Source organism: Symphalangus syndactylus, chromosome 3 (genome assembly GCF_028878055.3).
Source record: "Symphalangus syndactylus isolate Jambi chromosome 3, NHGRI_mSymSyn1-v2.1_pri, whole genome shotgun sequence".
Lineage (NCBI taxonomy): Eukaryota > Metazoa > Chordata > Mammalia > Primates > Hylobatidae > Symphalangus > Symphalangus syndactylus.
This window is the reverse complement of record NC_072425.2, coordinates 141,117,014-141,143,627: the sequence shown is the minus strand read 5'-3', so window position 1 is coordinate 141,143,627 and position 26,614 is coordinate 141,117,014. Positions and strand designations below refer to the sequence as shown.

At 38.1% G+C, this 26,614-nt stretch overlaps 1 protein-coding gene across 2 annotated transcripts in view; it reads right to left on the bottom strand.

Annotated features, from left to right (window-relative positions):
* The window catches only part of VWA5A (von Willebrand factor A domain containing 5A), a 78,703-nt gene that overhangs the window by 11,400 nt on the left and 40,689 nt on the right, over positions 1 to 26,614 (bottom strand). Inside the window, exons 2-13 of one of the 2 annotated variants that reach the window (XM_063636595.1) lie at positions 20,044 to 20,162; positions 18,849 to 18,960; positions 17,976 to 18,033; positions 17,655 to 17,857; positions 17,130 to 17,352; positions 16,833 to 17,008; positions 16,451 to 16,565; positions 12,420 to 12,589; positions 12,094 to 12,182; positions 11,748 to 11,892; positions 11,236 to 11,315; positions 523 to 637 (exon numbers count right to left, since the gene is read on the bottom strand). In XM_063636595.1, the coding sequence (XP_063492665.1) occupies positions 523 to 637; positions 11,236 to 11,315; positions 11,748 to 11,892; positions 12,094 to 12,182; positions 12,420 to 12,589; positions 16,451 to 16,565; positions 16,833 to 17,008; positions 17,130 to 17,352; positions 17,655 to 17,857; positions 17,976 to 18,018 (1,359 nt within the window). In that variant the 5' untranslated portion in view covers positions 18,019 to 18,033; positions 18,849 to 18,960; positions 20,044 to 20,162. The remainder of the gene's footprint in view (positions 1 to 522; positions 638 to 11,235; positions 11,316 to 11,747; positions 11,893 to 12,093; positions 12,183 to 12,419; positions 12,590 to 16,450; positions 16,566 to 16,832; positions 17,009 to 17,129; positions 17,353 to 17,654; positions 17,858 to 17,975; positions 18,034 to 18,848; positions 18,961 to 20,043; positions 20,163 to 26,614) is intronic. The other variant, XM_055273570.2, reaches the window with a different exon arrangement.

Here is a 26,614-nt window from a genome sequence, read left to right as displayed (position 1 = left end):
ACCTACTGGGAAAGAGGAGCTTAGAAATACCACCAGATGGGTCTTCTCCTTTTGCAGAAAGATGAAATGGAATAGCAAGTTACTACCTCTTCCAATCCATTAGACATATCATGATTATTCCTTCTCCTTTTTTTTTTGTATCTTTTGCATGGAGGATGCGTGTAGTACAAAAAGAGGTTCTAAAGCGCAGACCTAGAATCGCAGTCTTGACAGTCAAAGCTCTTAGTTTGTCTGTGTCTGGTCTTAAATGCAAAGGCCCCGATGCCTTTCAGCATCTTGTCTCTGAGCTTGCAGCTACTGGGACCAGATGTCATATTTCCAGATACTACACTGGGCTTCTATTACATGAGACCAAAAGTAGCCCGACTAAGTACTACTAAGTATACAGCCTAAGACCTTGGGGATACAGGAACAGGTATCCTGGAGGAAAGTGGCTACCCCTGCCCTTGCACAGTGTTCCCCACCCCGTTCCACTTTGGTCTGGATTGCCACCTCCAGACAGACAGTCAGTCTGTCCCTCACCTTGGATTGCATCCTGTCTTTGCCTGTGATAAATTCTGAGGTGCCCCCTGATGCCCGGGCAATACCTTTTATTAGGCTGGTAGAGGCACCTTCTCCAATACCGAATGAGAAACACCTGCAATTGTAAAAGGACAGAGGTTAGAGGCAGGCATTAAACAGTGAAAATATAAAATTAATACATAATGGCCAAAAATACATAAGGAAATAGTCTACTTTCTTGACCAAAAGTGTAACAGCTACCATTTACTGAGCATATTCTATATTTTAGGAGGTATAAAAATGCCTTAAATCAATGATGCAATTTAATTATCACAAGACTCCTAAAAAGCAGGCTTCTGCTTCACTTTGCAGATAAGAAACAGAGGCCCAGGAAATTTAAGAAATCTTTCCAAGATCATGCAACTACTAAATGATAGCAATGTCACTGGAGCACTGATCTGTCTTACTGCAGGATCCCTCTGGCAAACTAACAGAAAGATAGAAACTAAGACCAGTTCCTCCCTAATGATGTGCTAGTACCATATCTCCCCTAGCAAGACTATTCTTAGAGAAAGGAAGTGTGCCTCCTGCACTTCTAGATGGAGAGTTCTTGTCCTGCCCTAGTCCATGTGCACCAAGTAACTTCTTAAACATAATGCGATTTCCCAAATAGAATTTTATATATATATATAAAAGAATATATTGGTAGTACTAGCACAGGCACTTTTGGAAGGCATGACAGACAGAGTTTTCATTGTAAATTAATACACTGCAATTTTGGTTTATGTATCAGTCTCTCTTAGATTAGTCTGAGCCATCATCCCCAAATCTAGTGGCATCAGCATTAGGATCAATGCTCTACACTTGTAAAACTCAGTAACAGACTTCTACCTGGACCTATCTGTAACAATACTTCCTAAATACTACAGCATGACAGCATCTTGATATCACAACCTTTAAATTTCTAACATGATCTTTGAATTGTAGCCTATGTTATAAAGTGCTGTTATATTTTTTAAGGTCTTTTGTATAGAATCAAAACTAAACAATATTGTCTGGGTGTGGTGGCTCACACTTTGGGAGGCCAGTTCCAGGAGTTCAAGAGCAGCCTAGGCAACAAAGTGACAGACCCTGTCTCTAAACAATCAAAAAAATATATATTGATGACTGACTAGAACTCAATGACAGTGCTGCATGTGGATGATAATAAAAATTAAGATATTTCAATAATAGCAAAATTTTATATAGCACTTACTTTTTTATCTAGCACAGTTCCTAATACTTTCCCTAAGTATACTCTTTTAACCGTAACAATGAATCTGTCAAGTGAGTACTATTAGGTTTCTAATTTTCATGTGAGGAAACTAAGGCATAGAGAGATTAGCTGATTTATCTTCTGCAGGCAAGCAGAAGAACTGTAACTTAAATCAATGACTTCTGACTTAAAATATAACACCCTAGGAAAGCTCTGCTCACAGCAATGCCACTGTAAATTGTTTCAAGCCAGCAGAGAACTAGGAAAGCTGTATACAATATTTACAATAATTTGTTTGAAAACATCAAAGGTCTACCAAGATAAAAATCTATAGGCCAAGACCTGGGAGAAGAGAGAAGCCAAGAGAAATGAGCCCAGCATCTGATGTTCCTTGACCCTTTGAAGCAAGTGCCAAGTACAAAAGCAGATGACTTAAAACCCAAGCGGTTACACGCAGGTGGGAGGAACGAAATATCAATTTGCGCTTTCCATAGCGAAGGTGTTCTTGTAAACAACTAAGAATTTAGGATACAACCCTAAAAGACCACATCCCAGAGGCAGAGGTGAATCAGAAATAGACCAGCCATCACCGCGACTGAAGTTCATCAGACCCTGACTGGATTAAGATGATCTGTTCCCAGTCTATCCAGCGACCATTCAGAAGCAAAGAATGAAAAGAACGAATCCTCTCAGAGGGAAGATGTCATCTAGAGGATCATCTAATTTCTATAATTTTTTATTTGACAACTAACGAAAATAGAAAATCCTCAAATACTGGGAAATTAGGCGGCGTACTTGTGAATTATACAAGCTTAAAAAAGAAATCATAATGATAATTGGAAAATATTCTTAAGTGGATGACAATGGCAAATGGCATATCCATATTTAAAATTCAGCTACAGATGTGCTTAGATCTATAGCTCTGAATACACACATTAGAAAACAAAGTCTAAAAATCAACTATCAAGCGTCTGTCTCAAGATGTTAAAAAAGGATGGCCAATGAACCCAAGGAATGTAAAAGAAAGAAAATAATAAAGATTGATAGGAGCAGAGATTAATGAAATAGAAAACACTTATATGATAGAAAGTACCAACAAACCCAAAGGTGCTGGTGTTTTGAAATTATTATTAAAATTGATAAATATCCAGTGCAAGGAAAGAAATATTAATAGAAAAGGCACAAATAACCAACATTAGGAAAGAAAAGGTAATATCACTACATACTCTACAAAATTTAATAACATTATTAGGCAGTATCATAGACAATTTCATGCAAAGAACTTCAATAAAATATACAAATTTTATAAAAAATAAGAACACATAAAATATGAACAGTTCCAAACAAAAATTTTCTCAAAAAAATCCAGGCCAAGAAAGCTTTGCTGGCAAATTCTAATAAGTATTTATGAAAGAAAACCTTTTGGAGCAAGGAAAAAAGGCAACCTTCACAGCTTATTTTATGATACTAGCATAAAATTGATATCAAAACCTGACAAGATAAGACAATATATGTCAATATTTCCCATGAAAATAGATTCAAAATCCTGAAAAAAGTATTATCCAACTGAATGAAAAAATATATGAAAGAGATTAATACATCACAACTACTTTGGTTTTATTCCAGAAATTCAAGGTTGGTCTAACATTTAAGAATTATCATTAGAATTCACACTTTAAAAGAATAAAGGATAAAATCACACATTCATCTAAACAGATGCATAAAATACATTTGATGAAATTTAACAATCATTCATTATTCAAAACAAAAGAAAGAAAAGAGAGAAAATAACCCTCAAAACAGAAATAAAAGGGACTTTCCTTAATCATAGAAAGGATAACTACAAAAAAAGAGAAACCCTTACAGCAAACACCATACTTAATCATGCAAAGGTGAAATGTTCCCTTTGAGGTCCAAAATAAAATAAGGATATGATCATTTTGATTCAGATTTCTATTAGAGGTTCTCTCCAGGCTAATCCAGAAGGAAAGAAATTTTTTTTTTTAAATAAGAAAAAGAGAAAATTTAAAAAAATAAGAAAAATAAAACTGATACTTTTTGCAAATGTGATTCTTCATAGGATATCTAAAAGAGTCTGCAAATATATAATTTAATTAATATCTAAATTAATTAACATCATTAAATACAAGTCAAGGTAAAACAAGCTATTGAAATTCATTTCTATATAGAAATAAACATCCAGTAAATAAAATTATTAAAAAATACTATTTAAAATAGCATCAAACACCTAGGGAAACAATTTAATAAAAAAATGCATGAAGCCCTCTACACAGAGAATTATAAAATATTACAGAGAGATTTTGTGTGTACAGAAGGCTTCCCTTATCTGCAGTTTTACATTCTATAGTTTCAGTTATGTGCAGTCCACTGCAGTCCAAACATATTAAATAAAAAAATTCCAAAAATAGACAATTCATACATTTTAAATTGCATCTCATTCTGAGTCGCATGATGAAATCTTGTGCCATGCTGCTCAATCCCACCCTGGACATGAATCCTCTTTGCCCAGCATCTCCATGCTGTCTATATTACCGTTAATGACTTAGTAGCAGTCTCAGGTATCAGATAGATATTTATAATTTATAAATTAAATTTCATCATAGGTATGTATGTATAGGAAAAAATGGTACATATATGGTTTGGTAGTATCCACAGTTTCAGGCACCCACTAGGAGTATTGGAAAGTATACCCGATGGATAAGGGTGGACTACTTATAGGTAGATTGAAGAAATCAGTAAGTTTACTGATTTTGCTGGAAGCTAGGTTTATCTCACTATAGAAAAGAAGACATAAATACAGAATTGGAGAAAAGAGGAAGAATGCTACACTGCTACCTTTGAAGCAGGGGCATAAGTAAAAATTTCAGAATTTTTAAAAAACATTTGCCAGTTCTGTCTGTTGAAAATGCCAAGAATAAATAACAGCCCAAGAGTAAGGAACAGATGTAACACTCAAATATTGATTTTCATTTATTGCTTTCACTAAAAACAGTATTCACTAAAAACTATTTCTTCAAGGACTTCTTGATCAAAAACAACAAAGAAGGGCATTACATAATGGTAAAGGGATTAATGCAACAAGAAGAGCTAACTCTCCTAAATATATATGCACCCAATACAGGAGCACACAAATTCATAAAGCAAATTCTTAGAGACCTACAAAGAGACTTAGACTCCCACACAATAATAGTGGGAGACTTTAACACCCCACTTTCAATATTAGATCAATGAGACAAAAAACTAACAAATATATTCAGGACTTGAACTCAGCTCTGGACCAAGTGAACCTAATAGACATCCACAGAACTCTCCACCCCTAATCAACAGAATATACCTTCTTCTCAGCACCACATCACACTTACTCTAAAATTGACCACATAATTGGAAGTAAAACACTCCTCAGCAAATGCAAAATAACGGAAATCATAACAAACAGTCTCTCAGACCACGGCGCAATCACATTAGAACTTAGGATTAAGAAAGTCATTCAAAATCGCACAACTACATGGAAACTGAACAACTGCTCCTGAATGACCACTGGGTAAATAACGAAATTAAGGCAGAACTAAATAAGTTCTTTGAAACTAATGAGAACAAAGACACAATGCACCAAATTTCTGGACACAGCTAAAGCAGTGTTCAGAGGGAAATTTATAGCACTAAATGCCCATAGGAGAAAGCGGGAAAGATCTAAAATCGACACCCTAACATCACAATTAAATAGGACTAGAGAAGCAAGAGCAAACACATTCAAAAGCTAGCAGAAGACAAGAAATAACTAAGATCAGAGCAGAAGTGAAGGAGACAGAGACACAAAAAACCCTTCAAAAAATCAATGAATCCAGGAGCTGGTTTTTTGAAAGATTAACAAAGTAGATAGACTGCTAGCCAGACTAATAAAGAAGAAAAGAGAGAAGAATCAAATAGACACAATAAAAAATGATAAAGGGAGTATCACCACTGATCCCACAGAAATACAAACTACCATCAGAGAATACTATAAACAGCTGTATGCAAATAAACTAGAAAATCTAGAAGAAATGGATAAATTCCTGGACACATACACCCCCCACCCCAAGACTAAACCAGGAAGAAGTCGAATCCCTGAATAGACCAATAACAAGTTCTGAAATTGAGGCAGTAATTAATAGCCTACCAACCAAAAAAAGCCCAGGACCCGGAGGATTCACAGCTGAATTCTACCAGAGGTACAAAGAGGAGCTGGTACCATTCCTTCTGAAACTATTCCAAACAAAAGAAAAAGAGGGAATCCTCCCTAACTCATTTTATGAGGCCAGCATCATCTTAATACCAAAACCTGGCTGAGACACAACAAAAAAAGAAAATTTAAGGCCAATACCCATGATGAACATGGATGTGAAAATCCTCAATAAAATACTGGCAAACCGAATCCAGCAGCACATCAAAAAGCTTATCCACCATGATCAAGTCAGCTTCATCCCTGGGAGGCAAGGCTAGTTCAACATATGCAAATCAATAAATGTAACCATCACATAAACAGAACCAATGACAAAAACCACATGACTATCTCAATAGATGCAGAAAAGGCCTTCGATAAAATTCAACAACCTTTGTGCTAAGAACTCTCAATAAACTAGGTATTGATGGGACATATCTCAAAATAATAAGAGCTATTTATGACAAACCCACAGCCAATATCACACCGAATGGGCAAAAGCTGGAAGCATTCCCTTTGAAAACTGGCACAAGACAAGGATGACCTCTCTCACCACTACTATTCAACACAGTATTGGAAGTTCTGGCCAGGGCAATCAGGCAAGAGAAAGAAATAAAGGGTATTCAAATAGGAAGAGAGGAAGTCAAATGCTCTCTGTTTGCAGATGACATTACTGTATATTTAGAAAACCTTATCGTCTCAGCCCAAAATCTGTTTAAGCTGATAAGCAACTTTAATAAAGTCTCAGGATACAAAATCAATGTGCAAAAATCACAAACATTCCTATACACCAATAATAGACAAACAGAGAGCCAAATCATGAGAGAACTCCCGTTTACAATTGCTACAAAGGAATGAAATACCTATGAATACAACTTAGAAGGGATGTGAAGGACCTCTTCAAGGAGAACTAAAAACCACTGTTCAAGGAAATAAGAGAGGACACAAACAAATAGAAAAACATTCCATGCTCATGGATAGGAAGAATCAATATTGTGAAAATGGCCATACTGCCATCAAGCTACCATTGACTTTCTTCACAGAATTAGAAAAAACTACTTTAAATTACATATGGAACCAAAAAAGAGCCCATATAGCCAAGACAATCCTAACCAAAAAGAACAAAGCTGGAGGCATCATGCTACCTGACTTCAAACTACACTACAAGGCCACAGTAACCAAAACGGCAAGGTACTGGTACCAAAACAGATATATAGACCAATGGAACAGAACAGAGGCCTCAGAAATAATGACACACATCTACAACCATCTAATCTTTGACAAACCTGACAAAAACAAGCAATGGAGAAAGGATCTCCTATTTAATAAACGGCATTGGGAAAGCCGGCTAGCCATATGCAGAAAACTGAAACTGGATCCCTTCCTTACACCTTATACAAAAATTAACTCAAGATGGATTAAAGACTTAAACATAAGACCTAAAACCATAAAAACCCTAGAAGTAAACCTAGGCAATACCATTCAGGACATAGGCATGGGCAAATACTTCATGACTAAAACACCAAAAGCAATGGCAACAAAGGTCAAAATTGACAAATGGGATCTAATTAAACTAAAGAACTTCTGCACAGCAAAAGAAACTATCATTACAGCGAACAGGGAACCTACAAAATGGGAGAAAAGTTTTGCAATCTATCCATCTCACAAAGGGTTAATGTCCAGAATCTACAAAGAACTTAAACAAATTTACAATAAAAAAACAACCCCATCAAAAAGCGGGCAAAGGATATGAACAGACGCTTCTCAAAAGAAGACATTTATGTGGCCAACAAACATATGAAAAAAAGCTCCTCATCACTGGTCATTAGAGAAACACAAATCAAAACCACAGTGAGACACCATCTCACACCAGTTAGAAGGGCTATCATTAAAAAGTCAGGAAACAACAGATGCTGGAGAGAATGTGGAGAAATAGGAATGCTTTTATACTGTTGGTGGGAGTGTAAATTAGTTCAACCATTGTGGAAGACAATATGGGGATACCTCAAGGATCTAGAACCAGAAATATCATTTGACCCAGCAATCCCATTACTGGATATACACCCAAATGATTAGAAATCATTCTACTGTAAAGACACATGCACACATATGTTTATTGCAGCACTGTTCACAATAGCAAAGACTTGTAACCAACCCAAATGCCCATCAATGATAGACTGGATAAAGAAAATGTGGCACATATGCACCACGGAATACTATGCAGCCATAAAAAAGGACGAGTTCATGGCCTTTGCAGGGACATGGATGAAGTTGGAAACCACCATTCTCAGCAAACTAACACAGGAACAGAAAACCAAACACTGCATGTTCTCACTTAGATGTGGGAGTTGAACAATGAGAACACATGGACACATAGAGGGGAACATCACTCACTGGGGCCTGTCATGGGGTGGGGGGCTGGGGGAAGGATAGAATTAGAAATATCTAACGTAGATGATGGGTTGATGGGTGCAGCAAACCACCATGGCACATGTATACCTATGTAACAAACCTGCATGTTCTGCACATGTATCCCAGAACTTAATAAAAAGAACATAAAGAAAAATTGACAAATATGGCCTGCATTTAGATAATGGTGTTATCTCAACTTTAAATGTCTTGAATTTAATAGCTTTATTGTGACGCAGCAGAATGTTCTTGTTCTTAGAAGATGAGTGCATAAGTGTTTATATATGAAGGGTTATGATATCTGTGGCTTGCCCTCAGATATTTCAGACAAAAAACATAGCTGAAACAAATGTGGTAAAAGGTTGACAACTGGTAGACCAGGGTGAAAGGCATATGGTGTCCATTGTTCTTTTTTTTTTTTTTTTTTTCAAGACGGATTCTTGCTCTGTCACCCAGGCTGGAGTGCAGCGGTGTGATCTTGGCTCACTGCAACCTCCGCCTCCCGGGTTCAAGCAATTCTCCTGCTTCAGCCTCCTGAGTAGCTGGGATTACATGCACACACTACCATGCCCTAGCTAATTTTTGTATTTTTAGTAGAGACAAGATTTCACCATGTTGGCCAGGTTGGTCTCAAACTCCTGACCTCGTGGTCTGCCCACCTTGGCCTCCCAAAGTGGTGGGATTACAGGCATGAATCACTGCGGCCAGCCCCCATTGTTCTATTTTTGCAACATCTCTATATGTTTAAGGTTTCTCAATAAAATGTTGGAAACAAGCACTTCAAGAAATCAGAAAAGACCAAAGTAAATGAAAGAATATACTGTGTAAATAGATTGGAATGCTCAATATAGTAAATAGTAAGTCCTGCTTAAATAGATCTAGTCAATGCAATTCTAGCCAATATACCAATAGGTTTCCTTTTTTGGTAAAAACTGACAAGCTAATGCTAAAATACAAATACTAAGAGTCAAGTGTAATCGAGACAGTCTTGGTTATGAAATGAACAAAATTGAGGACTTATCACTATTGGAAATCAAGATTTATCGTGAACCTGTACTAATTTATATGGTGTAGTTCTAGCACACGTCTAGATGAACAGGCCAATGCAATGGAACAGAGGATCCAGAAACAATGTACATGTATACAGGTGCTTATTGATGACAGAGATGACACTGTGCATTAGTGAGAAAAGGACAAACTTTTCCATAAATGGAATAGGGTCAATTTGATATCCACATTACAAATATACGAAACCTTGGATAGGGAAAGACTTTTTAACAGGACACAGAAAACACTAAACATGAAGAAAAAGACTGAAAAACATCGAACTACATTAAAATTAACAACTATTACTCAAATACATTTTGAAGCTAAGAGCAAATTATAGAGTATTTCTAGAACATACAGTCAACAAAGAGCTTGTATCCAGACGACAGAATGAACTATAGATCAATAAGAAAATCAATCTAATAGAAATAAATAAGTAACAGGAAAAAGACTTGAAAGCACATCACAAAAGAGGACATCCAACTGGCGAATAAATATGAAGTGGTGCTAAACTTCATTCATCAGCAGGAAAATGTAAGTTAAAACCATAATAAGGGGCTGGGCGCAGTGGCTCACGCCTGTAATCCCAGCACTTCAGGAGGCTGAGGCAGGCGGATCAAGAGGTCAGGAGATCAAGACCATCCTGGCTAACACGGTGAAACCCCATCTCTACTAAAAATACAAAAAAATTAGCCAGGCACGGTGGCGGGCGCCTGTAGTCCCAGCTACTCGGGAGGCTGAGGCAGGAGAATGGCGTGGACCCGGGAGGCGGAGGTTGCAGTGAGCCGAGATAGCGCCACTGCAGTCCGGCCTGGGTGAAAGAGCGAGACTCCATCTCAAAAAACAGACACCACGACACACACACAAACTAAAATTTAAAGACAAACAATATCATGTTTTGGATAGGAAATGAGGCGATTGGAACACTCCTACAATTTAATGAATTAAATGAGTACAATCATTTGGAAAAATGTTTGGCATTCCCTAGAAACTCTACAACTCTGTCTACTCAGAGAAAAATCTACGTATATAAATATGTACGTATGCATATACACATGTATGCAAAACAATACATGTACAAGAATACAAAACTGTCCACAGCAGCGTCATTTTTAACAGCCAAATCAAAGTCCAACAGCATTAAAGTCAATAGATAAATTATGGCATAGTCATTTTGTGGAATACTATACATCAGTGAAAATTAACTATGGCTATACTCAAAATATATATGAATCTCTCAACACACTACTGAAGGGAAAGAAACAATATACACAGAAACTGAAGCACACTGTATAACTTATTTATTTTCACTCAAAAACAGGCACAAATAACCCATGGTGTTGTAAGTCAGGAAAGTTTTAGTGTGTAGTGACAGGGAATAGGACATGATGGAAAAGGGTACAGATGGAGAGGCCTACCACCATTCTAGTTTTTACCTATGTGGCGATCACACAGTGCATTCACTGTGATAATTTATCCAGTTGTATACCTATAATTTGTGTAGTTTTCTGCATGTTTTACTTCCCTAAAAATGTTTATAGTAAAAAAAATTAACATCTTACTATTCAATTCTTGTGTCCATTGTAGTTTAGAAAGAATAAGAAAAAATGGTTTTGTTGTGTTGTTGAAGTTATTTGGAAAACTGTTTTTAATTTTTATAGGGAGAAATAAATTTTCAGCTGCTAAAACTAAATTCTGAAATCATTTGGTCCTCTTCAAGGCATGTCAACACTGGCATCATGTAGCACTAGACTGTGTGTCACTACTTAGCACCAATCACCCAGAAATCACATGTTCTTCCTACCTGTGTTTCTGTCTGTTGATCTTAACTTCTTTAATTACACTAAATGTGTCTGTAACTTCTCCATCTGTAAAGACAAAAAGCTGTACAAAGAAAGAAAATGTTCATCAGGTCTTTGGCAAGTTCATTTTAAGAAACCAGAATTTGCCCTTGAAAAATCCACCTATTTCATTGCAGAGGCTCTGGTGCCTCTTCAAAGAGGCATGAAATCCCTATTGTTTCAGTCACTAGCACCACATTCTCACATGATCTGTTCAGAACCCTGGGAATTTTTAGCACCTCCCCTCCTAGCTGCATCTAAGTTATTGTGGCACTCCATAAAATGCCTTCCAGTATCTATCGCGTGGAGTTAAGGAAGAAGAAAAATGCATCATCTTTTTTTTTTCTGTTTACTATATGACAGAAGACTGTGAATTGCAAACTATATTTCAACATACTGCATAAAGCTCAGGGGCATAGATTCTTAGAGATTACACACTTGCTGTCTCTTCTGTTAGCTCTGTTCCACTTCTTACCTGTAGGTGGTGGCCTGGGATGGAGGGTCCCCTGTAAATGTTCTGGAGTGGTGCCAAGATTTCAGTGCCCCCTAGGTCGGCCTGCATAAGCTTCACTCTCCCCAGAGCCTCCTCCATTGTTTGCTGAGTGTACTTCACACTCTCCCTAAGACAAACACACCCAGTTACATGAGGGTTACTTAACCTTGCCCAGTATAGAGTCCCTGAATTGCAAAACCCCCATTAAAAGAGAGTCTTATCCGAAACCCCCAATGCCGAAGTCAACTCCGCAGTAACCCCTTCAACAATTTAGTCCCTTTCTTTAAAGTCTCATTTTGTACTCCCTATTGTCTTTCCAGAAACTTACGGAAAGCATGCCTCATAGGAAGAGCCAAATCCGTAGATGTTGAAATAACAGCCTATAGGTAAACTCTTCAGCAGCAAAATCAGTGTTTCCTGAAGGTAGGAGAGTATGAAGAGACGGAGTGAGAGAGGCTCACCAAAACACATGGGCCCTGTCAATGGACTCTCCTTGAGGATGTGGGCCACCCCACAACTTGTGCCTTCTTAGTTCCAAGGCTAGCCTCGGGGTGGTCATGCTGCTGTCTCAGGCTCCAGATAAACCTAATTTAACTGCTCAGATTCATCCTCACTTGAGCATGTGACCCAGAAGAGGAAAGAAATTAGCTTTACCTTGGCTGCCTGTATGCGCAGCTGAGATGTATCGTGGCTACTCATGGGGCTCTGCATACTTCCCGAGCGGTCCATGAGGAAGATAAACTCTCCACAGGTATTTGATGGTTGATCTTCTGGGATATTTGGATAGAAACTCACCATTGCAGATGGATCTCCCATCAAATGACCTGTTCAGAAAGGATAAAGCCACTGTAAGACAAAAAGGGACTCAAGAATCCTAGTACCTAAGAATCAATGGTAATGAATTCAATTAAGAGCGAAGAAAACTCAAATCTAAAACACTGTGATGATTCATATACCATAACTGCTTGCAATGGGGTCAAGGGGAGTTACAAATATATAAGACAGACAAAAACAGAACAGATATGAAAGAGAAGAAAGAGGATAGAAGTTAGTAGACACAAGCAATAGTTAAAATATTGTCACTGATTACTAGTTTCCTGGCAGCTAGGCAAATGAATGAAACACATTAGGTTAAAATGTTCCAGCATTTGCCAAAAGAATCAGACAAGTTTGTCTACAGAATCAAACCTTTTCTTCAAATCAAATAAATGGGAAATGTATCACATGGGCCTTAAGTCTTTAATTACAGCTTTGAAAAAAGTGATACTCACATGGACAATTTTTAGGTTGACAATTTACAAGCATTGAGAGTATAAGTATTATACCCACCAAGGTAAGTCTGTCTGCTTTGGGTATGAATAACTCACTGACAGTCCCCAAAAGAAAGGGAAACACTGAGATACATGTTGGATTCTATTATCATCATCCAAACAATGGTGTGGGGGTGACCACAGGAGCCCAGTCTATCTGGCCATGTTGTCAAAGCCGTAGCTGTGACTATTTTTAGAAGAAAGTGAGGGCTGACACAGGAATTGAAATGCTAGTATTGAGATAAAGATACAATGAGAACGGCTAGGTTAACTCCAGCTTTACAGAAAATATAAGAGGCTATATAATTAAATTCCTTTAACCCATTTTTACAAAGCAGTTCCCGGATCATAAGTTTATATTCTCAGTAGTCCCGGGATTTGGTATGACAATAGAATCTGGCTCAGTTTAATTTCTTCTCCATAGGATATGCCAAACACCAAACTGGCTTCTAAATAAGATGGGTGTTGCCAATCAAATATATGATAGGACACTAGTTCAAAAAATAACATTTACACAATCCAGATGTCTGGATATATGATGGGGGAGCAGCTTTTGTGATGAGCAAGGTTCCTTTCCATTCTCAGAGACAGCTGGTTTAAATGGAGCTGGTGCTATATTGAGGAGTCAGAAAGGGTGGCATGAGTATGATATGGGGTAACATATTTAACCTGTTTACAACAATGCCAGATGAATTGTAAGTGTTATATGTGGATTATCTACTATAATTTTAGCCTGGCTCAAATTATTTTCACCTCCATGAGTCTCAGCTTCTTTGTTTTCAAATGAGGCATTTCAAACTTTAGCTCCTCTGCTTGCTAGCCTTATGTCTTCCTCTGAAAAATCAAGGTAGTAACACCTACGTCAAGATTATTTTAAGCAGGGTTATCCAATCTTTTGGCTTCCCAGGGCCATATAAGAAGAAGAAGAATTGTCTTGGGCCACACGTAAAATACATTAACACCAACAATAGCTGATGAGCTAAAAAGAAAATCACGAAATAATTTCATAATGTTTTAAGAAAGTTTACAAATTTGTGTTGGGCTGCATTCAAAGCTGTCCTGAGCCACATGCAGCCCACAGACCATGAGTTGAACAAGTTTGATTTTAAGAGTTAAGTAATATAATATACTTAAGGAACTCAGTTTAGGGCTCAACTCAGATTAAACTCATAATAACAATATTATAAAATTATTTGTAAATTTTATTTTTATACAATTTTTAAATTAAATTATAAATTTAATTTTAGAAAAACATTATGTTCTTAATATCGTAAGTACATCTGTTCTAAGTTTGTAAAAAAAATAACATACTGTGTTTTTGTCATATAGCTGTAGGTTTCATTTGGCAGAACTCTAAATGGTTTTAGTGAGACAAGCTGCTGCTTAAAGTTGTCATTTGCTTCCTTGTGTAGATGACAACAGCAAGTCGTCTTGACTAAATATATGACCTGGGAAGCAAGACTTGAGCAGTCCTGCTGGAAGGGATTCACAAGACTGTAAAGACTGTCCCTGATGTCCCCCCTTGGCCTTCAGAGCTGGTCATGAGGACTAGATGAGAAAATCTGCATAGGGGCCAAGGGAACTTCTTAGAAAAACAGGGAGTGAGATCTCAATCCTTACCTTTTGAGATCCAACATTATGGAACTTTCTCTGGTCAAAATAGTCCTTTGAAATAATCTTAACTGACAAGTAGGTCACTGTTATGGGAATGTTTCACGGACATCCAAGGAAATAGTCACCATAAGGAAAGGAAAAAGCAGATAACTAACGTATAAAGACAGAACATGGAACTTCGTGGAAGAGGAGGTGGTTACAGCAAATCTGGTGGAAGCTGGGAGCCCCTTGAATGACCTTAGCATGGAGAGCTGGCCCTGAGGAAGAGTGGTTGAACAAGTGAGGGAAAACTAAAAAGTGCAATTTGTGAGCTCAAGTATGAAGCTACTTTGGAAGCAAACACTAACAATGAGAGAGTAGGGTACTCTGTAGAAAAACAACTACAGGGAATTTTCTTGACAACAGCTATAATTGTAAAAGCAAGAGCCTAACCCAAGCCGTCCCACTTTGAATATTATTGTCACCAAGGACATGTCCATTCCACCATGTGTAAATGCTTCAGAAGTGGCAATAGCACTCCAGTCCTTCATCATTGAAACTCAGGAGCATGGCAGCTCAGGAAGCCCCTAAGAACACAGCAAACTGACATGGGTTATGCCAATTTAAATTCCAAGAAAGAGTGCATATACATTTAAGGAAAATTTCAAAAGTAATAAACATTAAAAGAAACTGAGAAACTAAAGTTATTAAGAAGCTAAACTTGTCTTAGAAATTAAGAAGCTAGGGCAAAACAAAAAGGTTTTGGAGATGAAGGGTGGTGATGGTTGTACAAGGTGAATGTCCTGAAGACCACAGAACTGTACACTTAAAAACAGTTAAAATGGTCAATTTTGTTACATATATTATATCTCAAAAAAAGAGAAAAAAACTTCAGTTGAGACTGCATGTAGCTGTGATGAATCAATCAATAAAAATTATTTATTAGATAAAAAAGAAATTAAGAACTAAACTTAGTCAACCTAATCACAATTACTACTTGCATTCTTCCTGTGTTTTAAAATGTTTTTCCTAAAGCACAGATTATTTTATAGTGGTAAGCTGTCTATAACTTACTTTTCTTTTACTTAACATTCTTTGGAGGTCATTTTTCCAATTACTTCAATCTGTCAATGTACACTATTTTAGTAGCTGCATAATAACTCATGAAGTATACCTAGCATAGTAAATTTAGCCAATAAGAGACATTTTGATTGCTTACTAATACTCGATATTATTAAAATGGTGGGGGACATCTCAGTGCATATTTTTACTTATATATGGATTTATTTCCCTAGGCAAGATTTCTAAAAGTGAAATTACCAAAGTTAACATTTATTTAACACATATGGCCAAATTTATCCTCAAAAGGTTAATTCACTTTTTAGCACACTCACAACCTTAAGAAAACCTTTTAAAGCATGAGGCATCAGATTTGGAAATCGTTGATAATTTGAAAGGTGAAAATGTCACATGATTATTTGGATTTCTGTCAAGACTGATCATTGCCACATGTTTATAAACAGGCTATGTTTTCTCTTGTAAATTATCTGTTCCTGGCTTTTGCCCAATTATCTACTGATCTACTTAAATTTGCCTACAAGACATATCACATGACAGTCATTAAACCTAACCATTTTTGCATGACATAGTGTAAGCTATTTCAGTGTTTCACATGTATTAACCACCACTGGAGGAAAGGAAAGAAAAGAGAGCAATTTGACAGTAATTCCAAGACAGAGAGTTGCCCCTTAGGGGATGACTACAAAGGAAGAAAGAAAATACCTGGCTTCACGTTAGGCAGCCCCATCTCCAAAACCACGCTGGGGGTATGCACCTCACCGTAGTAAATCAGGAGTTCCACGTCCCGATCAAACCTATGTCCAGCAGCCAGGGAAACCTGAGTGGAGGACAGGTAAAGGAGCCACATTAGAATCATAACTTCTTGCTTCTTGGGGCTGAGGTTAGGGCTACAGTCCTCCTCCATGAGACAGCATGACCAGGAACGCAGGTGAGGCTAGAGAGAAGGCCCTGGAGATTAAATGAGGATATGGAAGGAGCATGTGGGACCCCCTCTGAGTTACCATGTGGGAAGAACTGGGTGGGGACCAAGTCAAGACTCAAGCAACAGAGGTACTGACAACAGCAGTATTCTCTCATTAACTACCTGAGCAGAAGTCTTGTCCTCTCCTAGGTACTCAGTAGGACTCAAGGGGCAGTTGGATTGGACCTTCTCAATGCCATGCTGGGAATCTATGGTGGCGACCATGCTAAGGGTGTAGGGCAGGTCCTCCACAGGGACTATAGGAGTCTTCACATTAAGGCAACTGTCCTTAGACGACCCTATAAAAGATGACCTTAGTTCTGTTTTCCTTGCCAACACTTTTTATGACACTCTCAACCTTAAGAAAATTTCCCCATTTATGTCACCCACCACTAAAATTCAAAGGGGAGAGGTACTCACCAGAGAACTGGTACCTAGGATTCAGGACAGCTGGGAGCACAAAGCGCAGAGCCCCATCTGTTTCCAGAGGCAGCTCCTGCACATACTTCAGGGTGACTGCCGCCTTCGACCCAGGTTGAAGGTTACCCACATTGCAAGAGAAGACATCCCTGGAGCTGCTGTCCCCCTCCAATAAGAAGGCCTGGTGGCCCTGGGAGATGGCTTTCTCATAGTTGGTGCGGGCCTGAGAAGAACAGGGTGAGGGATGGGAAAGAAAGGGAACATCCAAGGTGACATGGCTGAAAAAGAGACCAGTAGTGCAGAGTGACTGTGTGATTGGTCTTGTCTAATCACGGTTATACTTTGAATGCCTCTGATTGATTTTTCCCCCAAATGAAGAAAAATGGCAGTTAGAAAAGAGTGGAAGAAAGAGCTTTCAGCATGTTTTGTGAAGGTACATTTAGTAGAGATCATAAAGAGTATGCATTAAGGAAATAAGAGGGGAGGACGTAATGTAATAAGAAGGGAGGAGGTAATCTCTACTACCTTCATCTTGTCTTGTAATTCTGCTACAATTTTCTTCCCATCCACCAAGGCCTCAAAGCTGTAAACAGCAGAGTCTTCATCCATGGGGAACACAAAGAAGGCCTCCAAAGGAACTTTCTCCTCATTCTCGTAGTTCAAAGTTGCAGACACGCCAGCCACAAACTCGTAAATGTTAACGCTCACAGAGATACTCTTCAGTGGCACTGGAGACAGACCAGAATTCAAGTTCATCAAGCTTCAGTAGAATGCCTCCTTGTAGATCAAGCCTTGTGCTAGGTGCCAAAGATTCAACGGCAAGTAAGAGTCACAAATTAGGCTTACCTGGCTCCCGTCGGAGGGTGAGTAGGCCACAGAAGTGCACCATGGTGACGCAAGATTTCTGCAGAAAAGACATATCACAAAGAGAGACATGTTGGAAGTTATCTGTTCAAACACCAGTACTTTATGTGCCTTTCTCTGGCATAAGAATACATTCAAAGGGTTAATGTTGGAGTTAGGAAGTTGGAACCTTTAAAAAAAAGGAGACAAAGATTTCAATCATAAGGCTCCTTTTAAATGGCAGTCCCAGGTGGGGAAGGTGTAAGATTCACTGGTATCTACTGAACAGGAAATCTCTGAAACACCCTGAGGCTGGTTCAAATACCAATTCCACTTTCTCAAAAGTGTATTTAATTCACCACTCCTTAGGCATATGGAATAGGTGTCACTAACCCCTCTGAGCCTCAGTATTTTCTTTCTAAAATGAGTAGCATAATATCCAGACATCATATATGAATTAATACATGTGAAGTCCCTAGATTAGCACACGGCCCATGGGAGGCATTTAATCAATGATGACAGACATCACTATCGTCCCTATTATTGTTGTTACTGTTAATCAATAAACCTCTGCTGCCATTCACTTTGGATCACGGCATTCAGAGACGCGCTGCATGTGAGAAGCTGTGTGATCCAAGATGGACTCCTGCCACAGGCCATTTACCTTGTGGCTTTTCTTTTGGGACCCAAAATTAAAAGATACGAGTATATTTGTTTGTATCCATCCAAGATATTCTAATATATTTAAATATTATATATGCACATAGCCTACATTTGCACCCCCACTAAACAGCACCAATAAATCAGGTTTTTCATTCCATATCTGTTTTTATTTTGAGAAATTGGATAAAAACTGAGTGTGGCAAAATGACTCACAATTCAAAAGCAACGCAGAGGACAGTGGCAGTGTGAGGAGGATAGGATGCTCAGAAAAGGGCTTCCACGCAGACTTCTGACCTGGGCAAGTTCCCTCATAGAACAGGCTGGGCTGGGGAAGAGAAGAATTTCTAATAACACATTAAGCAGAGAGCCTAAAGCAGGAGACTCACACAGGAGTAAAACAGCTGAAAGAGAAGCTCTCAGGCTGGGCAATACTGACCAAGGGTGGCTTGAGTAAAAGGGAGAGACGCACAAGGCGTCCCCTACAAGGGAATAGCCTTCGCTTCCTGATTCTAAGCTCAAAACAAATCCTCCGTCGAGGAAAACTGCTATTCTGCACTCTTGCCCCCACTCTTTCCAGTACAAACAAAATTACTTTGGGTCAGAATTAGTTCTGTCTCTCAGGATGGCACTTCAGAAAGGCAACTCCCAAGGCTTAGGTAGAGACTGGCCACCAAGCTGAAAGCCATGAATCTGAGGCAGCTTGGAGAATACAAGGCTTCCGGCCTAGCCAGGTAGCTGCTTCAGGAATGCAGAGTCCCAGCACTGGCCGCTCAGCAGCTAGGAGGGAGGGAGGGGAGCTGGGTGGCACCACCGGCCACACACACCCCTGCAGCCTGTGGCATGGGTGAAGTGGAGAACTCGGAACCAGACAAGGAGGAGATTTGGGGTAAGAAGTGGGGCTTGGATAAAATCAGAGATTGATTTAACCTTCCCATTCAGTCCTAGATTTCCAATGTCCACGTATTTACAGAAGAGACTGCGTCGGTCTCTTACATTTCTATAGAGAAGGCCTTAGGGGCTGCAATTGATTGGAGTAGATGGAGGCTTACAGCCTCATTTCCTCAGCTTACACTATCCTGAAATTGAGAAAGCATCAAGTGTCTATATCAAAGAAAGAAAGGGGGGAAAAAAATAAAGTAAAAGAGAAGGAAAGTAGGAAGAAGGGCCTTGAGATTAGGAGATGGCTAAATCCCTCCTTCAACCTCCAAAAGATTCCCCTAAACTGCCAAACTTGCAGGAATCTTCCTGGGGATCACACATCTGGATGAAATCCTCCACCCATGGGGCGTGCAGTTCAAGGAGCCCCTACAAATTTGGGGACTGGGGAAAGGGAGCTAGAATGTGGAGCTCTCAGTCTTCCAGAGCAGGGGTTGGATCCAGGCCCTGCACCGGTAGCTTGGTCCCCTACCTTCTTCTCCTGCAGTCCGGAGCGCTCTGAGTCACAGCGGAGTGAAAACAGCTGCAGTCATAATTTCCGGAAAGAACCGCCCTCTTCTAGGGACCGGTTATAAAGTAGCGACTACAAGACTAAGGGATCAACGGAAAATTATTAAACAAATAATCAAACTTTGGCTTGTTTGTATCAAAGGAAAAGTCTTCGACTTTGGAACGTTTGGTTTTTTTCTTTGCTTTTTGCTAAGGAACAATGAGAGAACAGGCAAAGAGGGAAAGGGAAAATGCTGCAACAGGAACAACATCAACAATGACATTAAAAACTGCATATTTCTGTAAAAGCTTAATTGCCAAAGGCTTACCGTGTCCTGGGCCCTGTTAATCAAAGCTTTATGGACATTATATCATTGACACCTTATCTCTAATGTGAGTCATTTTTCCCCAAGTTCCACCTCCCCTACAGCACGGGGAAAGATAAGGAGATAGTGCAAGGCACACACATCTGCTCTAATGAGAGAAGCTCCAGCCAGGGAAGCTCAAGTCTTCCTGTCATGGGTCACTTATAGGATCCTGAAACCAAATGTTTGGGTTAACGATGTAAGTAACTGAGAATGTCTATGCTCATTTACGGGGCTAAAGGACATTAGAAGTGATCAAGTTCCCCATGGCTTCTCTATTTCAAAACAACCTATTAAATCTGGGACTTAAAGTGTCATATTGCTGTTGAGAATCTATAGGGTAAAGAATACATGATACATATGGAAAACACAGCTTGATTTTGGTCTCTGTGATGTATTTTTTGTGGATATTTTACTCTCCCCAAGTTATTTGTTCTCTCATCTGAAACATGGGGATAATGACATACCTCCACTGATTGTTTTTTTGAGATCGAATGAATCTTAGTGGCTACAAAAGTTATATATATATGAATGAAATCGAATGAATCTTAGTGGCTACAAAAGTTATATATATATATATACACACACAGACATACACATACACATTTATATACATGCATGTGCATGCATAGATGTATATATGTGTATATATGTACACCCACACATGTATATACAGTTACATGCAATGTAATATGTGCATACATAGTAAACCACAACGTAAGCACAAATTCTATTTTATCAGTACTGGGCCCTACAACCATGTTTTTTACATGTACTGAACTAATTATGAGAGGAAATTATCCTTTTCTCTGGAGAGAAATCATGTCTGGTATTGTTCCTTATGACTGTGCCTTCTTTCCATTGGCCAAAACACCTGAGCAACAAAAGGGAGGAGCTGGAAATGATCCTGCTGGGCTTAGAGCTTAGCACTAAAAGTCTGCCACAGACCAGGCATGCAGGGTGGTTAGAGAGCACTGAATCAGGAAACACACAGAAGATGCTGGTTGTTGAAAAGACAACTATGTGAAAATTCCCATAACCTAGCACAATATACACAAGTAAACCTATATAGATGAGGTATCTTCACTTAAAAGTCTGTCCTTGTGCCTTAGTGTTGCCAGGCATTCCTCAAGATTGACTCTCACCTTCTTTTTTATACTAATAGGAACCCCAAGTTTCACAATGTCTATGACCATTCAGAATAAAAACATTGCCCAGCCTCCCTTAAAGCTGGTGTGGCCTTGTAACTAAGCTCTGGCCAATAGAGTACAAGAAATAAGTGCAACACCATGTCATGCCCTTTCAAAGAAAAGAGGATGGCCTCGCATTCACTTTACCCTCTTCCTGCTCACTGGTGTGAATGCAGGTATATCCTGAGCCAGCTTGAACCATAAAGACTAGACCATAAAGCCTAGAGCATTTCCCCTAAAAATGGAGACAGAAAGATCCTGAGCCCCTGAGACTCTCATAGAACAAGCCACTGTATCATCACAGAATTTTACAGGATAAAGTAACGAATTTCTCCATGGTTTATAACAGCTCTTTGGGTCCTTATCCTACCCTAATACATTTGATTATGATTAATTAAAAAGTAGACTGTTAAGGAAACTATCTTCTTCGGAATATGAAAAGCACATTTGCTTATAATGGAGATAGAAATCTTTATATTATGAGAACAATATCCAATTTATTTTAGCACCCACCACTGTAACACATGTACCCTGAATTATACCGGTGTGTGTTATGTTTATCATAGTTTGCTACTTATTTTTCTTCAGTTCTTCTGAGAGCCATTTCCCTTCCTGAAATAAAAAGGCTGTTTGTCATAGAGTGCTTAGCATTGGTTCAGAACAGGCTTTCAATAAGTTGTTTTGGCCACTGTCTCGTTTCTGTTATTCTCTTTCTTCAATATTCTCTATCATCATGGAGTTTTAAGTGTCCAGTTCTGCTTGTTCTCTCTCCTCTGATGTTTCCACAGCAATTCATCTAAAACTTCCTGCTGTTTTTATCATACTTGAGCCCTTTTTGTGCTCTTAAAATTGTAAACCTTTAAGAAAGTAAGTTTTTAAAATGCATGAAGTTATTTGATTAATGAATAAATACATATAAATCCCAGTGGTTGTATATACGCTTAGATCTTGTGATTGCAATCCTCTATAGATACTGGAAAATAGATTTCAAAAGATCAAATAACAAATGCTCAGACATATGCACAAATCTTATAAGCATTTATTACATACTGGTGATAACAATTATAATTAATAGGTATAATTTTCATATGATCACTGACAACTTGGAAATTTAGTGCTTGAAGATGTCACATCCAACCTGGGCTCAGCAGAAACTTATCATAAATGAATGGATAGATAGGGTGAACTTAAAAATATGTATAGTACTATATATTGAGTTCCTATTTGAAACCAGTGCTAAGTGTTTTACATAGTATGTCAAACTACATTAATTACAGACAGGAATAATGCCTGTCATCACAAATCACTTAGTAGTTTGTCAGAAATTTCTTGGATGATAGTGACCATTGCTTAAAGGTAACAATTTTCATCGATTACAAGCAAATATGCTCCTGACAAACCCAAAGCACAGACAAATGCCAAAGGGGATAAGCAGGATGCAGCTCAAGGGTCTAAAAATCTATGAGGGCTTGTAAAGAACATATATTGCTCATCCAGAGGTTCGGAAATTGTAGAGAAAACAAGAAACCAGGTTCTAATTTATCAGGATCTACTTGGCTGTGTCACATAATTAAGTCTGTGAGCTTTAGATTCAGTCTGGGGCTTGAGTCCTACCTCTAGTTCTTAATAGTTGCATAATCGTGAGAAAGCAATTTAACTACTCCGAGTCCATGTCATCATTTGTAGAATTAACTGATAATACCTAGTCTATATGTATGTTGTAATCATTAAATGAAATAAGAGTTTTAAGGCATATATCACAAGTTGGCATTCTCTAAATATTAGTTCCACTTACCTTTTGTTGGGTTGGCCAGCTGAATTTTGAGAATCTGGAAAACTATATGCCATTTAGATTTCCACATAGAAAGGCTACTTTCATGAAAAGGATTCTGAGATTTCTTATACTTTTTCTAAATCTGGCAACATTATCTTAGTTTTGGTTTGGTAGTTTTTTCTGCTCACCATCTTTTGGTTTTAATTACTCATCATTAAAACAAACAAAACAAAACCACCAAACATTGTTATTAAAAAACCCTCATTTTAAAATTGGGAAGGAAAAGAGGAAAAGAGCAAGCGGGGGCGGGGAACAAAAGGAAGGATTCTAACAATGAAATTAAAGAGGTGAGAAATCTTTGTTTATCCAATTTCAAGAAATATAAATCTCATGGGCACACAGTGTGTCAGGAAGTTTACAAGCATTATCTAAACACTCACAATCGCCCTGTGAAATACTATCATTACTCCATTTTACACAATACAATGTGAAGGCTCGAAGAGCACCGTGTACCTGCTCAAGAGCACATAGCTAATGAGAAACAAACTTGTTCTTCACACTCAGAACCTTCTGGCTCCAAAGTGAGTATTCTATTCATTATGTTGTAATTTCTTCCACAGCCATAAGAGGTATAGGGATGGGTAGAAACTGGAAAAATGACAGATTTGGCAGGCCAAATCCCTGAAGTCTACACGGAACAAAAGAGACTGATGAAATATCTACCCAAACCAGAAAAATAGGGTGGTCAGGAGGGATCCACAGCTCTTTGATTCCCAATTCCTTGAAGGGGTATCGTGATTACTGCATCCTATTTGCTAACTCCTAAACTCTTCCAATATCTGCCATTTAATTGATCCCTGTGCTCAGAGGGCTCCTGCTCCCTATCTCAGGATAGATCATAGATGAGGCTCCAAGGGACTATGAGACCATTTAAATTCCACAAAGGTAGGGGATATTTTCACTTTCGCTAACTCTGAGGAAGTCATCCTAGGCCATAGGGCAGCCATCAGATGTATAATATCTTCTGCATGGTTCTGAATGAAAAATAAAAAGCCATTTTGGGTCTGCAACAAGAGAACTCAAACCCAACTCCTTGGAACGCTGAGAAAAGAGATGTTTGGGATGGAGAGGCTCATACTCTATAGAAGAAACTGAAGACAAAAGAAGGGTTAAAAACATTTGTGTTCCTTAATTGAGCTGGTCGCGATCCTTGTGATTACGTAAGTATTCAGAGCTTCTCCTCAACTTCCTTAATTTTTACTTGTTTTCCTCACTCCAAAGACCTGAGTAGCAAGAATTGTTGGGAGAAATCACCGTGAAAGGCTTCTTTCTCATTCTATATGACAGCCAGAGTCTTTTCCTCCACTCACCTTCTCATACAGTATTTAGGAATGCATTTCTTGATTCCTTTCCTTTTGTTGTTACTAATGAATTCAGCATCTATCACATTCCAAGCACCACACAGTTGCTTAGCATTAAAATTTAGTTGGATATATTCCTTGACATGGAGAAAATAAATAATCTTTAGCAGACAAATATATATATAACAGACATTCTCCTGGTTCTCTTCCCAGTTCTCTGAAGAATATGTACATTTCTTCTTAAGTGACTCCCTTTCCTTCTCCTTTTCCTAAAATGTAGTATTTCTCAACGTTTGGCCTCCAGTACTATTTTGTCTTGACTACACCAATCTCTCGTAGTGCTCTCATTCAGGCTTAAGACATTGACTATCATCTTCATTATTATTATATTTACTATGGGGAGTCCCATGCTAAAGAGTTTTCCAATCTTTTTTAGCATAGGACTTGCCATAGTAAATATAATAATAATGAATATTACATATTCATTCTTTATATATATTATATGGACCCCCCACAGTAAATATAATAATAATGAACTATTATATAACATCTTATTAGGTATCAAACTCTTTTATGAACATCACCAAATTTAATCTTTACAGCGATTCTGTAAGATAAATATCTCAGTTAATAAAAACATGAGTGGGTACTTAGTATAAACCAAGCATAATTATAAGAACATTCCACATATTCAAGAAGCACAATTATAATGTAGATATCAAAATACAGGTTGGTGAAACACAAAGAACTGTCCTATTTTACCCTTATTGCCCTGCCTTAATTATTAATCATGCTCCCCTTTGCTCTTAAAGTGTCCTAGTTTGAGTGACAATTTTTAGCTGCCTAGTTAAGGTTTAGGCTACTGGTGCAAGGAATACTTTCTGCTTCTGTAACTGTGAGAAGCCGAGGCTCAGAGAATATAAATTACTGGCCCATAGTCACACCACCAAATAGCAGAACTTGAGCTTGAATCCTTAAACCTCTGATTTAAGTTCTATTTAATATTCTATGATGTTTCTTTTCTAGACAAATGTTTGGATTTGAATAGAATCTTCTAGGAAAGCTGTATCTATTTCTATTATGGTTGCAACCCTAAATTACTGTTTAAATTATCACTCTCAGTTCCTCATTTCTTTGATGCCTGTGAACCTGTCTGGTTGTGGGTTTAGAAATGGTGAGGAACTTAAATGTTTAAAATTTTAAAAAATAATGTTTGAAGTTATAAGGACAGAATTTTTTTAAAGTCATGGTTAATAAAATCTCAACCTGAAATGGTATTGTTTTCATGAGCTATTTCTCATAGATCTCCTTTTCTTTGAATTTTTATCTTACAGAGTCATGTTTATATTGTACTGCTTTCGAGTCAACAGCTGAATAACTCACATTTCACTTTGGCTATCACTGATACCATGTATTAGCATAATTCATTTTTGAACAATTGGGAGGGGTTCTTGCTTGTGGGGTGTGGAGGATGCAGGAGGCATTTAAGCCATGGTTTCCAATCTCCTCTATCACATATATTATTTTTGCACCTCAATATAATTCAGAGGCGACCTCCATCAGTGCTCAAGGGTATTTTCTAAATACTTCCCCAAACTGTGAGTTACTTAGCATTAGCTATACTCATGCTGATATTAAGTCAATACATTACAAGAGTGTTTTTACCCTTGTCAGAGTAAAGGACTAAGTAAAAGTTGCTGGGCATCTGAAATATATCAGACACTCTACTAGATGCCTTGTATTACATTATCCCATTCAGTCTACCAAACAACCCTTAGAATGTAATACTATCCTTATATTAGAGATAAGCAAATTGAGGTCATAGCAGAGTCACAGAATTAGTAAGAATTAGTAAGCCTGCCTG